We start from the raw sequence: 14281 nt of genomic DNA, 5'->3' as shown, positions 1-14281 counted from the left end.
CTAAAGCAGGAGGATTACTTGAGGCCAGCCTGGACAACAGAGCAAGACCTCGTTTCTACAAAAAATTTAAAAATTAGCCAGGCTTGGTGGTGTGTACCTGTAGTCTTAGCAACTTGGGAGGCTGAGGTGGGAGGATTGCTTGAACCTAGGAGTTCAAGGTTGCAGTGAGCTAGGATCATGCCACTGCACTCCAGCCTGGGTGACAGAGTGAGGCCTTGTCTCCTAAATAAATAAGCAAGCAAACAAACAAACAAATTAATTAAATAAAGGCAACAAAGATTTGTTGGTTACCTCCATTCAATAGCATTCTCCAGAGACTTGAAGGTTTTAGGACGACCCCGTAAGAAATTCTGCATGCTATTAAGTGCATCCATAGCTGTACCTGGATGTTAAACAAAAACTGTAACCACATATTTAACTTATTCTGAGCATTTACACTTACTGAGTCAACTACTATATATCTGCTCTTGATGACAGCAGAATTTAGTGATGCTTGCTGAGAAATAAAGATGGCCCTCAATAATTTTTGCCTCTGGGGTATTCACTTCTTTATGTCATGCCCTCACACTGAAGACGATGACTTGTATTCACAAGCAGCAGTGTGACTTCTGAAGCTGGGTCAGAAAAGACATGGCAGCTTCTTTTTATATGATTAAATACAATTATGGGACATACATAGGATTGAAATATTATGCAGCCATAAAAAGATGTTAATGAAGAGTTTTTGATGACATGGAAAAATGGTTATCTTGTGTAAAATTTAAAAAAGATATAAAGACAGAAGGATATATTTCAAGATGAATGAAATCAACAATAAACTAAGACAAGGTAATAATCTACCAAGGATGTCTCTTATAACTGAAATCCTGATTTGGTCAGTGCTAAGAAAACTCACCTTCTACAACATCAATCATGCACAGACCCAAGAGGCTTGGTACCAGGTTGGATGATGCTGTGTGGACTGCAATAGCACCACCCATGCTATGTCCAATCAACATAATTGGAGGAGGAAGGTCCCCATACATGGCTTCAACCACATTGCCAACGTCTCTGCAAAGAGAAGAGAAAAAGATCTAAGAATACTTTCTGGCAACACTGTAAAAACGATTTTCTTTCCTAGTTCCTTTCTTTGGTGTGTAACAGTGCTGGGAAACTGTAAAAGTCTATTGGGCCGTCTTACAAACATACCTATGTAAACCTTCTAACATGTCCCCAGCATCAATATGTGTAGCCACACACCTAGCTCTCCTGATAAATGGCAGGTAAAGGACTAAGAACCCAAATTACTGAATTTTCCTTTACATCACACTTTCACTGTTCCACATATGTAGTACAATTACATAAACATATACCTTTATTTTGAACCTAAGATTGAAACTCTGGAAAAATCATTTAACTGCTCTGTTTCAATTTTCCCATCTATAAAACAAGACAAAAAATTTATTAAGCATTATAATGTAGCAAACCTCAGAATCACAAGATGAGCCCTAGCCTCAGTTTATTTTTCACTATGTGATCTTGGATTAGTTACTTAATCTCTCAGAAACTGAGTTTCAACATCTATAAAAAAAGATAAAAATATCACTGACTGCTCTGGATTGCTTTGAGGATTAACTGAGAAGTGAACAAGAAAACACCTCGAAAGAGTAAAATGCTTCACAAATGTTAATTATTATTTACAATTTCTCATTTGTTTGAAGGATGAACATAAATGTAAGTACAGTGCTCTGAGAAACTAGAAAGGTGTTCAGAGCTCATTTTATTGGCTTTGGTTCTAATCTTCAATTATTAATGGACCTGTTTAACAAAGTCTAATTTTAAAGCTTTGAAAATTAGAACTGAAGTATGAAGTTTGGTTTTTAATTGCATGTAGGCCTTCCTTGCTATAGCAATAGGTGGATAAGAACAGTAAGGTGTGTTTTTGGAGACCCACTGGCTCTACTGCCTTATTATATATATATATATTTTTAGGCTAGTTCTACCCCCTTCTTTTGGGAGTGGCTGGTTTAACTTCAAAAGAAAGTTTTATCTTGTTGAGTGTCACTACATACCTTAAGCACTCACACAGTGTTAACCAAATATAGCAAGTGTCAATGTAGGAACACAGACTTTCATATATAGTCTCTACAGTATTTATAACAGCAAAGGCAAATGTTATTAGTTCTGTAGGAACTGATTTTTAAAATCTCATACAACAACTGCAGGAGTGAATAGGGTAGCCTCGGCAATTGTAGACAATCTGAATGGGAGATAGGGAGGCCACCAAACTTTGTAAGTGAAAACAAATAGTTTAATATTCGTTCGGACTTAAATTTAAGATTAAGACAGAAGGTGAAGCAGTTCAGGCAGTCATCCAAAGCGATAACAAATAGTTAAGATGAAAAGTCCAAGCTTCTTTGACACCAGTGCTGCTTCTATAGTAACACAAAATTCTCTCTGGGAGACAAAATGATATGAAAGAAAGAAAAGAGAACTAATACTTATTCAGTGCTTCTTTTTCAACTGTGCTCTAAACTTTCTTATAACATCACCTAATGTAATCCTTCAGCAGCCCTGTCTAGAAGGTTCTGTATTAATCAATTAATCTCACTGGGTCTATAAAAATATTATTGCATTTTCTCACTGGGTCTATAAAAATATTATTGCATTTCTACCAAGTAAAAAGAGCTGCAGATTCTTGCTACCTCACTGAAACATATTTTCAATGTTTCAATGGGTTAACGAATTTATGCCTAGTGTTCCACTACTGGAACACTAAGCATGTGGGAGTTATTTATATCCTACTTCCCAAGGTCATCACCAAGTTCTGATTGCAAAAATTCAAAAAACTGCAACCTCAGGCATAAATGGTAAAGCCATCTCCCCTTGGCATAGGGTACTGTGAATTCAGAGTAATTTCATGAAGTCAAAACCATGATGCCTTTGCTCAGAGGCCACTGGAAAATATCAGGAACAAAGATTCAATAATATGTGGTCTTTAGTGTAAGTAACACAGAGGAAATTATTATACATACAGTTTCTAAAAAATAAAACAGGTAGTATTCCAAAGCTAATTCTGCATATTAAAATAACAGACCAGAAAAAATTATATGCTCAATTAATTAATCGAAAACAATATTGGATATAATTTTGGGGGCAAACTGTTTTTTTTTTTAAAGAAAAGACTAAAGTTTAAAACATGTTTATATTAAATATCAACATGTAATTTCCAGAATAATTCTTGAACAATTCCAAGAAACTTTCGGTTGGTAACAGATAAATAATGAGTAAAATAAAAGGATGCTACGGACGATTATCTAAGTCCAAGTCTCCTTAAAATACACGTTAACTGAATTGAAGGGGTTCTGCAGTATCTGCCTCATGCACAAAGGTAGAGAGGTCTGAAACACACCAACTGAACATCGTAGCTGAGCTTAAGAAAGGCATATTTACCCAGGTAGAAGGTAGTTACGATCAATCACTTGATCATCTACCACCAAGAGAAATTTATTGTTATTAAAATCAAGCAGAGCATTCGGTCAACAAGTACCTTACTTAAGTCCTGAAAATCCAGAGAAATACCATAAAGATGAAGTAGCAAGGGTTACCTACAAATCTAGACTGTAACTGGATATATTACAATTTTGGTGGATGCTTTTTAAAGGGATTCTGTCATATTTTAATGCTAGGTTAATTTTCTGAGAAGCATTACTGTGTATCACAGAAATTGGAATATCAGAATGACCCAAGCTCAAATTTTGGCTTTTTCACATACTTTCTTATGTAGTATTTAGGTTCTGCAGTTGATAATAAGTATGCTCATTTTGAGATTTTTTTTTTTTTTCCACAGTAACTGAATTCAGAAATCACACAAATGTTTTACTGCTTGGATAATTTCAGCAAGAATCCAATTTGTTCACCCTTTTGATTCTTGGTCATCATCTTCATCTACTGTGGATGATTTTTATCATTAAAAAAATTTTTTGGTGCCAGTTATCAACTTACTACCTCAACTCCAATTCATCCTTCATTGCCTACTCTACAAAAATAGATGTGAGGCCTGTAAATATTTTACCCTTGCCAGTAGGCAATGTTAAGCTATGTTAATGGAGGGTGCTAGAGAAACACAGAACTTCCCCCAGTATCCAACTCCTGCCAATTCCTGCACAATTCCTCCAGCACAAGTGGCTTCTCCAGTACTCTAGCCCTCCCCAACCCAGTGTTTTTGTAGCCAAGTGCCTCTGGTGAGATACCTCCCCACGAATAGCTTTCCCTATACCCTAGAGGGCAGAATTCTGTCAGGTTCCAAAGGGCAGATTTTCAGCAAGTTCTAACCTTCGGTAAACCATGGTCGTGCATTCTCCAACAAGGTATGGATCTCAACCCTGGGTGTACTCCCTCAGCCCAAGGGAGTAGTGGCTGTTCCTTATATCTGCTATTCCTATATTATTAAGAGTTTTTGTTACTTCTTACTACCAATCGCTCATTCCAATACCCTGTTATAGTGAATAATTCTTTATATTCAACTTTACTTATTCAAATTACTACATGGTTTCTCTTTCCTGATGAGCCCCAGACTGAAACATTATTATTTAGTCCATGTTTCCTTAAGGTTCTCAATTAATTCTTCAATTTCCTCTAGAATGTCAACCAAGCTATCATTATCAATTTGTCTGACTGCCTGGACACTCAGATGATGTATTTCACTTTTTTGTTAAAAGTCAAGAAACCCTTTACTTCCTTAAAAATCATTCACAAATCTTCCTATAGGTATCACTAACAGGCTTGACTGTTTGAGGATATATTGCTCTCGTATTAACAAAGGCAGTAGGAATAATTGGAGGAACAGATTCTTACCTCTCTTTTCATAGTTTTTAAGGCATATGTTCATTGAGTGGAATGATATTCATACTATATACATTATTTCTTTCTCTCTCTCTCTGCCAAGGACTATAGTTGAATGACCATAAATTCAATCTACTGACTGTGTGACTTCATACAGTTATTCAACCTATATGAGCCAGTTTCCTCATCTGTAAAAGGGTATATCTGTATTACAGAGTTAATAATGAGGATTAATTTCAATAAATGATTACACAAAATAAGCTAATGATTTATTATTAATAAATGCTTAGTTTATACTTTAATGAAAGTTGGCAGATAGAAAGTACACAAATAACACCTACCATAATAATAAAACAATTATCTCCAGGTAGACAGTGAAAAAATAATAATATTAAAATTATTGCCACATCAGTTTGGGCTCTGAAGGAAAATGTTTATTCTTAAATAAACATTTTACTTAAAGCTGCTAAAGTAAAAGAGGGCAAGATACTTTTGGCCAAAGTGACCAAATACCTGAGAGAGTATGTATTAAAGCAGAGTGGCTAGAAGAATCCTATTTATGCTATAGGTCAGTGATTCTCAAACAACAGTCATTGAACTGGCTCCATCGGATTCCTGTACAGAGCTTTACCAAAATATAAATGCCCAGACTCCACTGCTAGAAGTAGGTCTGGGACAGGGTCAAGTCATCTGTATGTCTAGTAACTTCTCAAGTGATTCTGATGAGTGAGCAGTTTTAAGAGCCACTGTATATGTTACATTCATTTTTTACTTTAGGCCCAGGGTATAACTGTCATTTTTTAATATCATGTTCTCATCTTTCTATGACATAAGACGAAGAATGTGTGCAGGATACCTGAAGGAGACACTCTCAAGGCCTCTTGCATACAACTACTTTTCCAAGCATGAGTCCATCATAGGTACCCAGATTCAATGCAACTCCATCAACAGAAGAAAACTTTTCAAAAGCCTTCACAAACTAAACTGTGCCTTGAGGAATTTTCATGTGCTTTATATGATGACCATTGGACATACCAAGAAAGATGCAGGTTTCTTTCAAGATTAAATAGTAAGGAGAAACCAAAAGTAGAGGAGAGAGAACAGAAGTAAAATTTTCCTTGTGGTAATTATTCTCCAACAATCTCATCAGGAAAGTGATAAAGTTATAGTACTATTTATAATAGTGATGGGAGACAGGCAATGTATAAGAAATATTTGGTTACTTACTTTGCCATTGTTTCTGCAGACAGATCTTCAGGATTCTTGACTTTTGTTTCACCTAAAATGAAAATATTTTTAAAATAAAATTCCCACAGACAGGAATTATAAAAGCAGAAGTATTCTCTTTTAAAAATATCATCTTTGGACAATGGATTAGGGACTTTACAATTTTACACAATGAGTTTAGCAAGGATTTTCTTCAGAAAAATCTTCATAGTTATCCTAAGAAGGATAATTACAGTAGCCTAGCAAAGATTTATCCACATTCCTTATATATCAGCATAAGAATTTGACTTTAAAGGACATTTTCTTAGCTTAACACATATAAAATACAAAAATAAATATTATATACAAAACTTTAATATATATACACACACATACATTTGTAAAGACTAGAAGCTAGGACTTCCTTCAAAATGCCCAAATCGAGTTGGGCGCAGTGGCTCACACCTGTAATGCTAGCACTCTGGGAGGCTGAGGTGGATGGATCACTTGAGGTCAAGAGTTCGATATCAGCCTGACCAACATGGTGAAACCCTGCCTCTACTAAAAATACAAAAATTAGCTGGGCATGGTGGCACATACCTGTAATCCCAGCTACTAGGGAGACTGAGGCAGGAGAATTGCTTGAACCCAGGAGGCAGAGGTTGCAGTGAGCTGAGATTGTGCCACTGCACCCCAGCCTGGGTGACAGAATGAGACTCCATCTCCAACAACAACAAAAAAAAGCTCAAATGGAATAGACCAGGTAATTTTATGGCCACGTTGAAATTTCTAATAGTTACGACTATTCAAAGGGGCTTGATGACTATAATCCAGTTAATGGCTAATTAAGAACTTTACTCACCATGACTTCGCAGATCCAAAGCTACAATCCTACACTGAACTCTACTAATAATCGCTGCCTAGGAGAAAAAGGAAAAGTAGTTAAGACACATCTAGGATAACAAATTTCACCCAATTCCCAATATAACTTTGTAAAATGAACTGCCATCAGAATTCAAAGGACCCAAGAGAATCAAAAGACTTTCTAGTTTTAAGCAAAATGAAAGAATGATGATTTTCTACTAGTTTTGGCATATATTGTGGTTCTGTCCCAACTTCAAAATATGGCTTTCTCTACCTAAATCCCTCTTTCAATCTTAATTCTTCCTATCCTTTCTTGACACACACAGTTAAGAGCCTTTAGACAATGACCCTCTGAGCTCTGGTTTTCATCTATATTCCTTGGATATCTTTTCCTTATTCTGGAGAGAGAATCCCTTAGATAAGGACGGTAAGTCAGTTTATATCTTGGCTCAGGACATCACAGAAACATGACATTCAAATCATGAAATTTGCTGAAAGTAGCAGAAGTCATGGAATCTACTAAAGATTCACTTAAGACAGATACTGCAGAACATACCAGCTTGTGTACCTATTAAAAATTTATTGAAAAAGAAATCATAATATCATGGGGGAGGTACAATTTTAGAGGGTGAAAAAAATCAGAAATAATTGAGGATCTTCTTCCTCAACTAATTGTGACAATAATATATCACAATTAGGGCTAGCAAATGTCACCAAATTTTAACTTTTAAGAATAAAATAAGAGAACTGTCTAGTCTAGCCGTCACATTTTATGAATGAGAAAACTGAGGCCAATAGAAAGAAAATTATTTGCCCAGGGTCACATAACAAATTAGGAGTAAAAACAGAACTAGACCCAAGGTAAGTTACCAATATAAAAGTCAACGTAAATCACAAAACAAGTCAGATTCTTAAGTCATATTTTTAAAATCCCCTAGAAAATCAAGTCTGATTCTATTTCTATTATTCTAATGAATACCTTTTAAAAGCAACAATGGAATGAAATTCTACTATACTTTGCTATTTGTTCCTGAAAGCTATTTGCTAATTTACGGGAGTTATTTAGTGACAGTAAAGCCTTCAATGACAAAAACAAATCCATATGTTAGAAATAAAATTAAGTGGCAAAGATAGTATGAATTTGCTTGATTGCTCTAGATAAAAGAATAGAACCAGGTTTACAAAACAGAAACAAAATATATATTTGAAATTCCAACCTTTAACTTGAAAGCAATGATTTACAATCATAGGTGCCTGTCAGAAAATCACTACAAATATTAAAAACAAAATTTTCATTTATTTATTTAACAAATCTTTCTAATAAAAATCTGGCACCAATGGAGTAATGGGGTTACAGGAGGGAAAAATACTGGCAATACTCCTGCTCTCATGATATCTACATTCTACTATGGTGGAAGAAGACTAGAAAAAAAAAATGAACAAAGTAAATTCACAGACTAACACATGCTTTAAAGATAATAAAAAAGTCAGAGCAGATCTATGGTAGCTACTCCAGATCTTGTCACAAATAGTACAACTTTGCTACTTCTGAAATGGATGAGTGGAAAACAGCTATTTAAAAACTAGACTTAACCAACCATTTTCTCACTAGAACATTATGGTGTTTAGCAATAACTGCAACAATAGCAGTAGGAGCTAATGTCTACTAAATCTATGTGCCAGTCAGCAATCTAAGTGCTTCAGATGAATTACCTAACTTTCTCCTCACAACTCTTTACTACTTAGACATAATTTTCAGCATTTTACAGATAAGGGCATTTTACAGAGAGATTAAGTAACTTGCCCAAGGCTAAATAGCTAATAAGTGACAGAGCCAATTTTCAAATCCAAGCTGCCTGGTTCCAGGTGGTTTTCAACCCTGGCTACATAACAGAATCAATCACCTAAATACTACCGCCCAGGGGCAAACCCACCAGAAATTCTGATTCAAGTGAACTGAGTTAGGAGCCAAAGTTATTTATACATTTTCGACTTCTCCAGGTGATTCTAATGTATACCCAAAATGAAGGCCCACTATCCTAACCCTAGAGAACAGAGACAAGATTGGAAGTAAGAACTGGGTAGTAATAACATGCTTCTGTATCACTTTGTAATCTCACCAGATTATCTCAGATAATCTCATATTATCTTCTTAAGAAGTCAGCTGGGAAAATATTAGCACAGTTTTTTTGGCTGACAAAACAGGTTCTCAGAGGTTTATCAGGTATCGGTGAAAGTGTGGAGAAATAGGTATCCCCACAAATACATGATATCCTCAAACTTAATTTTGGCCAATTTGATAAGTAAAAAGTGATATTGTTTTTAAAAAAATTTGGTGGGTACATAGTAAGGGTATATATTTGTGGAGTACATTAGATATTCTGATACAGGCAAACAATGCATAAACATCACATCGGACCATCACTTTAAGCATTTATCCTTTCTTTGTGTTGAAAACAATCTAATTATACCCTTTTAGCTATTTTAAAATACACAGTAAACTATTGTTGACTGTAGTCACCCTGTTGTGCCATCAAATACAAGATCTTATTCATTCTATTTAAATATTTTTGTACTCATTAACCATCCCCAATTATCCTCCACCTCCCACCTCCCTCTCCCCATCCACTACTTTTCCCAGCCTCTGGTAACCATCCTTCTACTCTCCATCTCCATGAGTTCAATTGTTTTAATTTTTAGCTCCCATAAGTAAGTGAGAACATGTGAATTTTTTCTGTGCCTGGCTTATTTCACTTACCGTAATGACCTCCAGTTCCATCCATGTTGTTGCAAATGACAAAGATCTCATTCTTTTTTATGACCAAATAGTACTCCTTTGTGTATATGTACCACATTTTCCTTATCCATTCATCTACCGATAGACACTGGTTGCTTCCAAATCTTGGCTATTGTAAATAGTGCTGTAATAAACATGGGAGTGTAGTATCTCTTCGATGTACTGATTTCCTTTCCTTTGGCTATATACATAGTAGCGGGATTGCTGCTTTATATGGTAGTTCTATTTTTAGTTTTTTTTGAGGAATCAACAAACTGTTCTCCATAGTGGCTTTACTAATTTACATTCTCACCAACAGTGTATGAAGGTTCCCTTTCCTCCACATCCTCACCAGCATTTGTTATTGCCTGTCTTTTGCATAAAAGCCATTTTAACTGGGGTGAGATGATACCTCATTATAGTTTTCATTTGCATTTCTCTGGTGATCGGTGATGTTGAGCACCTTTTCATATGCTTGTCTGCCATATGAATATATTCCTTTGAGAAATATCTATTCAGATCTTTTGCCCATTTTAAAATTAGATTATTAGATTTTTTCCTATAGAGTTGTTGAGCTCTTTATATATTCTGGTTATTAATCCCTTGTCAGATGGATAGTTTGCAAATATTTTCTTCCATTCTGTGGGTTGTTTCTTCACTTTGTTGTTTCCTTTGCTGTGCAGAAGCCTTTTAACTTGACATGATCCCATTTGTCCATTTTTGCTTTGGTTACCTGTGCTTGTTGGGTATTACTCAAAAAAAGTCTTTCCAGAGTCCAATGTCCTCGAGAGTTTTCTCAATGTTTTCTTTTAGTACTTTCATAGTTTGAGTCTTTAATTCATTTTTATTTGATTTTTGTATATGGCAAGAGATAGGGGTTTAGTTTCATTCTTCTGTATATGGATATCCAGTTTTCCCAGCATGATTTATTGAAGAAACTGTCCTTGCCCCAACATGTGTTCTTAGCACCTCTGTTGAAAATGAGTTCACTGTAGATGTATGGATTTGTTTCTGGGTTCTCTATTCTGTTCCATTGGTCTATGTGTCTGTTTTTATAGCAGTACCATGCTGCTTTGGTTGTTATAACCCTGTGGTATAATCTGAAGTCCGGTAATGTTATTCCTCCAGTTTTGTTCTTTTCTATCAGGATAGCTTTGGCTATTCTGGGTCTTCTGTGGTTCTACATAAATTTCAGAATTGTTCCATTTTTTTGAAGAATATAATTGGTATTTTTGATAGGATTGTGTTGCATCTGTAGATTGTTTTGGGTGCTATGGACACTTTAATAATGTTGATTCTTCCAATCCATGAACATGGAATATCTTTCTCTTTTTTGTGTCCTCTTCAATTTCTTTCATCAGTGTTTTATACATTTCATTGTATTTCACTTCTTTGGTTAATTCCTAGGTATTTTATTTGTAGCTACTGTAAATAGGGTTACTTTCTTGATTTTTCAGATTGTTTGCTGTTGGCATATAAAGAATGCTGCTAATTTTTGTACATCAATTTTGTATCCTGTAACTTTATTAAATTGATCAGTTCTTTTTTTTTTTTTGAGGCGGAGTCTCGCTCTGTCGCCCAGGCTGGAGTGCAGTGGCGCAATTTCGGCTCACTGCAACCTCCACCTCCCAGGTTCACGCCATTCTCCTGCCTCAGCCTCCCGAGTAGCTGGGACTACAGGCGCCCGCCACCACGCCCAGCTAATTTTTGGTATTTTTAGTAGAGTCAGGGTTTCACCGTGTTGGCCAGGATGGTCTCGATCTCCTGACCTCGTGATCCGCCCACCTCGGCCTCCCAAAGTGCTGGGATTACAGGCATGAGCCACCGCACCCGGCCTTAAATTGATCAGTTCTAACAGTCTTTTGGTGGAGTCTTTATGATTTTCTAAATATAAGTTCATATCATCTGCAAAACAGGATAATTTACTTTTTCCTTTCCAATTTGGATGCCCTTTCTCTTGTCTGATTGCTCTAGCTAAGACTTCCAATAATATGTTGAATAACAGTGATGAAAGTGAGTATCCTTGCCATTTTCCAGATCTTACAAGAAAGCTTTCAACTTTTTATTTATCATCCTTTTAGTATGATACAAGCTGTGGGTCTATTGTATATGGCTTTTGTGTTACATTCCTTCTATACTCTAAGTTTTTTTTTTTTATCATGAAGGGATGTTGAATTTTATCAAATGCTTTTCCAGCATCAATTGAAATGATCACATGGTTTCTGTCCTTCATTCTGTTGGTATGATGTATCACACTGATTGATTTGCATATGCTGAACCATCCTCACATCCCAGAATAAAACCCACTTTATCATAATGAATAATCTTTTCTTCTTTTTTTTTTTTGAGACGGAGTCTTGCTGTGTCACCCAGGATAGAGGGCAGTGGCATGATCCTGGCTTACTGCAACCTCCATTTCCCAGGTTCAGGCAATCCTCCCACCTCTGCCTCTTGAGTAGCTGGAATTAGAAGTGTGCACCACCATGTCTGGCTAATTTTTGCATTTTTAGAAGAGACGGGGTTTCACCATGTTGGCCAGGCTGATCTTGAACTCCTGACCTCAAGTGATCCACCCGCCTCAGCCTCTCAAAGTGCTGGGATTACCGGCACGAGCCACTGTGCCCAGCCTGAATAACCTTTGTAATGTGGTGTTGAATTTGGTTTGCTAGTATTTTGCTGATGATTTCTGCATCAATGTTCATCAGGCATATTGGCCTGTAGTTTTTTTGTTTTTGTCTGTCTGGTTTTGGTATTAGGGTAACTAGCCTCGTAGAAGGAGTGTGGAAGTATTCCCTCCTCCTCTATTTTTCGGAATAGTTTGAGTAGGACTGGTATTATTTCTTTTTTAAATGTTTGGTAAAATTCAGCAGTGAAGGCATCAGGTCCCATTTTTCTTTACTGGGAGACTTTTATTACAGCTTGGATTTCATTACTTGTTATTGGTCTGTTCAGGTTTTGGATTTCTTCATGGCTCAACCTTCGTAGGTTGTATGTGTCTAGAAATTTATCCATTTCTTCTAGATTTTCCAACTTATTGGCATATAGTTGCTCATAGTATCCTCTAGTAGTCCTTTGAATTTCTGCAGTATCAGGTGTAATGTCTCTTTTTTCATCTGATTTTATTCATTTGGGTCTTCTTTCTTTTTTCTTAGTCTAGCTAAAGGTTTGCCAATTTTATGTTTCAAAAACCAACTTTTTATTTTGTTGATCTTTTCTACTTTTTTGTTTTGATTTCATTTTTTTCTGCTCTGATCTTTATTTTTCTTGTCTCCTACTAATTTTGGGTTTGGTTTGTTCTTGCTCTTCTAATTCTTTAGGATGCATCGTTGGGTTGGTTATTTGAGGGTTTTCTACATTCTTGATGTAGGCTCTTATAGCTATAAACTTTCCTCTTAGTATGGCTTTCACTGTATCTCACAGGCTTTGGTGTTGTGTTTCCATTATCATTTGTTGCAAGAAATTTTAAAATTTCCATCTAAATTTCATTGGCCCACTGGTCATTTAGGAGCATACTGTTTATTTTCTATGTTTTGTATAGTATCCAAAATTCCTCCTCTTATTGACTACTAGTTTTATTTCATTGTGGTCAGAAAATATACTTGATATAATTTCAATTTTTTGAATGTTATCCAAGACTTGTTTTGTGGCCTAACATGGTCCATCCTTGAGGATGATCCATGTGTTGAGGAGAAGAATGTGTATTCTGCAGCTGTTGGATGAAGTGTTCTGTAGGTAATTATTAAGTCCATTTGATATACAGTGCAGATTAGGTAAATTTTTTTTGTTGATTTTCTATCTCGATTATCTGTCCAACACTGAAAGTGGGGTATTGAAGTCTCCAGCTCTTACTGTATTGGGTGGGGCCCATCTCTCCCTCTTCAGCTCTAATAATATTTGCTTTACCTATTTGGATGCTCCAGTGTTGGGTGCATATATAACTGTTACATCCTCTTGCTGAATTGACCCCCTTATCATTATATAATGACTTTTGCCTCTTTTTATAGTTTCTGTCTTGAAATCTATTTTGTCTGATATACATATAGCTACTCCCGTTTAGTTTGCATCAGCATGGAATATCTTTGTCCCTCACTTTATTTTCAGTCTATATGTGTCTTTACAGATAAAGAGTGTTTCTAGTAGGCAACAGGTCAGTGGGTCTTGTTTTTGTATCCATTCAGCCACTCCACATCTTTTGATTGGAGAATTTAGTCCATTTACATTCAATGTTAGTATTAATAAGGACTTACTCCTGCGACTTTGTTTTCTGGTTGTTTTGTGGTCTTCTCTTCTTTCCTGTCTTCCTTTAGTGCAGGTGATTTTCTCTGGTGGTATTTTTAAATATCTTGCTTTTTATTTTTTGTGTATCTGTTGTATGTTTTTGGTTTGAGTTTGCTTGCAAATAGTATCATAACCCATTATTGTAAAGTGGTGACAATTTAAAACATTTCATAAACAAACTAACAAACAAGCATAGAGAAAACCAATAAAAACTCTACATTTTAACTTCAGCACTCCACTTTTTAATTTTTGTTGTCTCTACTTCTTTTCTTTTTTCTTTTTTAAGACAGGGTCTCAAGTTGCCTAGGCTGGAGTGCAGTGGCGTGATCTCAG

General features: G+C 35.8%; 1 protein-coding gene across 2 annotated transcripts in view; it reads right to left on the bottom strand.

Annotated features, from left to right (window-relative positions):
- The window catches only part of PPME1 (protein phosphatase methylesterase 1), an 80541-nt gene that overhangs the window by 23347 nt on the left and 42913 nt on the right, over positions 1-14281 (bottom strand). For both annotated transcript variants that reach the window (XM_054440941.2, XM_054440940.2), the window contains exons 4-7: positions 6893-6950; positions 6052-6103; positions 896-1050; positions 292-382 (exon numbers count right to left, since the gene is read on the bottom strand). In XM_054440941.2, the coding sequence (XP_054296916.1) occupies positions 292-382; positions 896-1050; positions 6052-6103; positions 6893-6950 (356 nt within the window). The remainder of the gene's footprint in view (positions 1-291; positions 383-895; positions 1051-6051; positions 6104-6892; positions 6951-14281) is intronic.

The sequence above is a fragment of the Pongo pygmaeus genome, chromosome 9 (assembly GCF_028885625.2).
Source record: "Pongo pygmaeus isolate AG05252 chromosome 9, NHGRI_mPonPyg2-v2.0_pri, whole genome shotgun sequence".
In the NCBI taxonomy this organism is placed as follows: domain Eukaryota; kingdom Metazoa; phylum Chordata; class Mammalia; order Primates; family Hominidae; genus Pongo; species Pongo pygmaeus.
The sequence above is the reverse complement of the archived record's forward strand: the minus strand, read 5'-3'. Positions and strand labels throughout refer to the sequence as shown.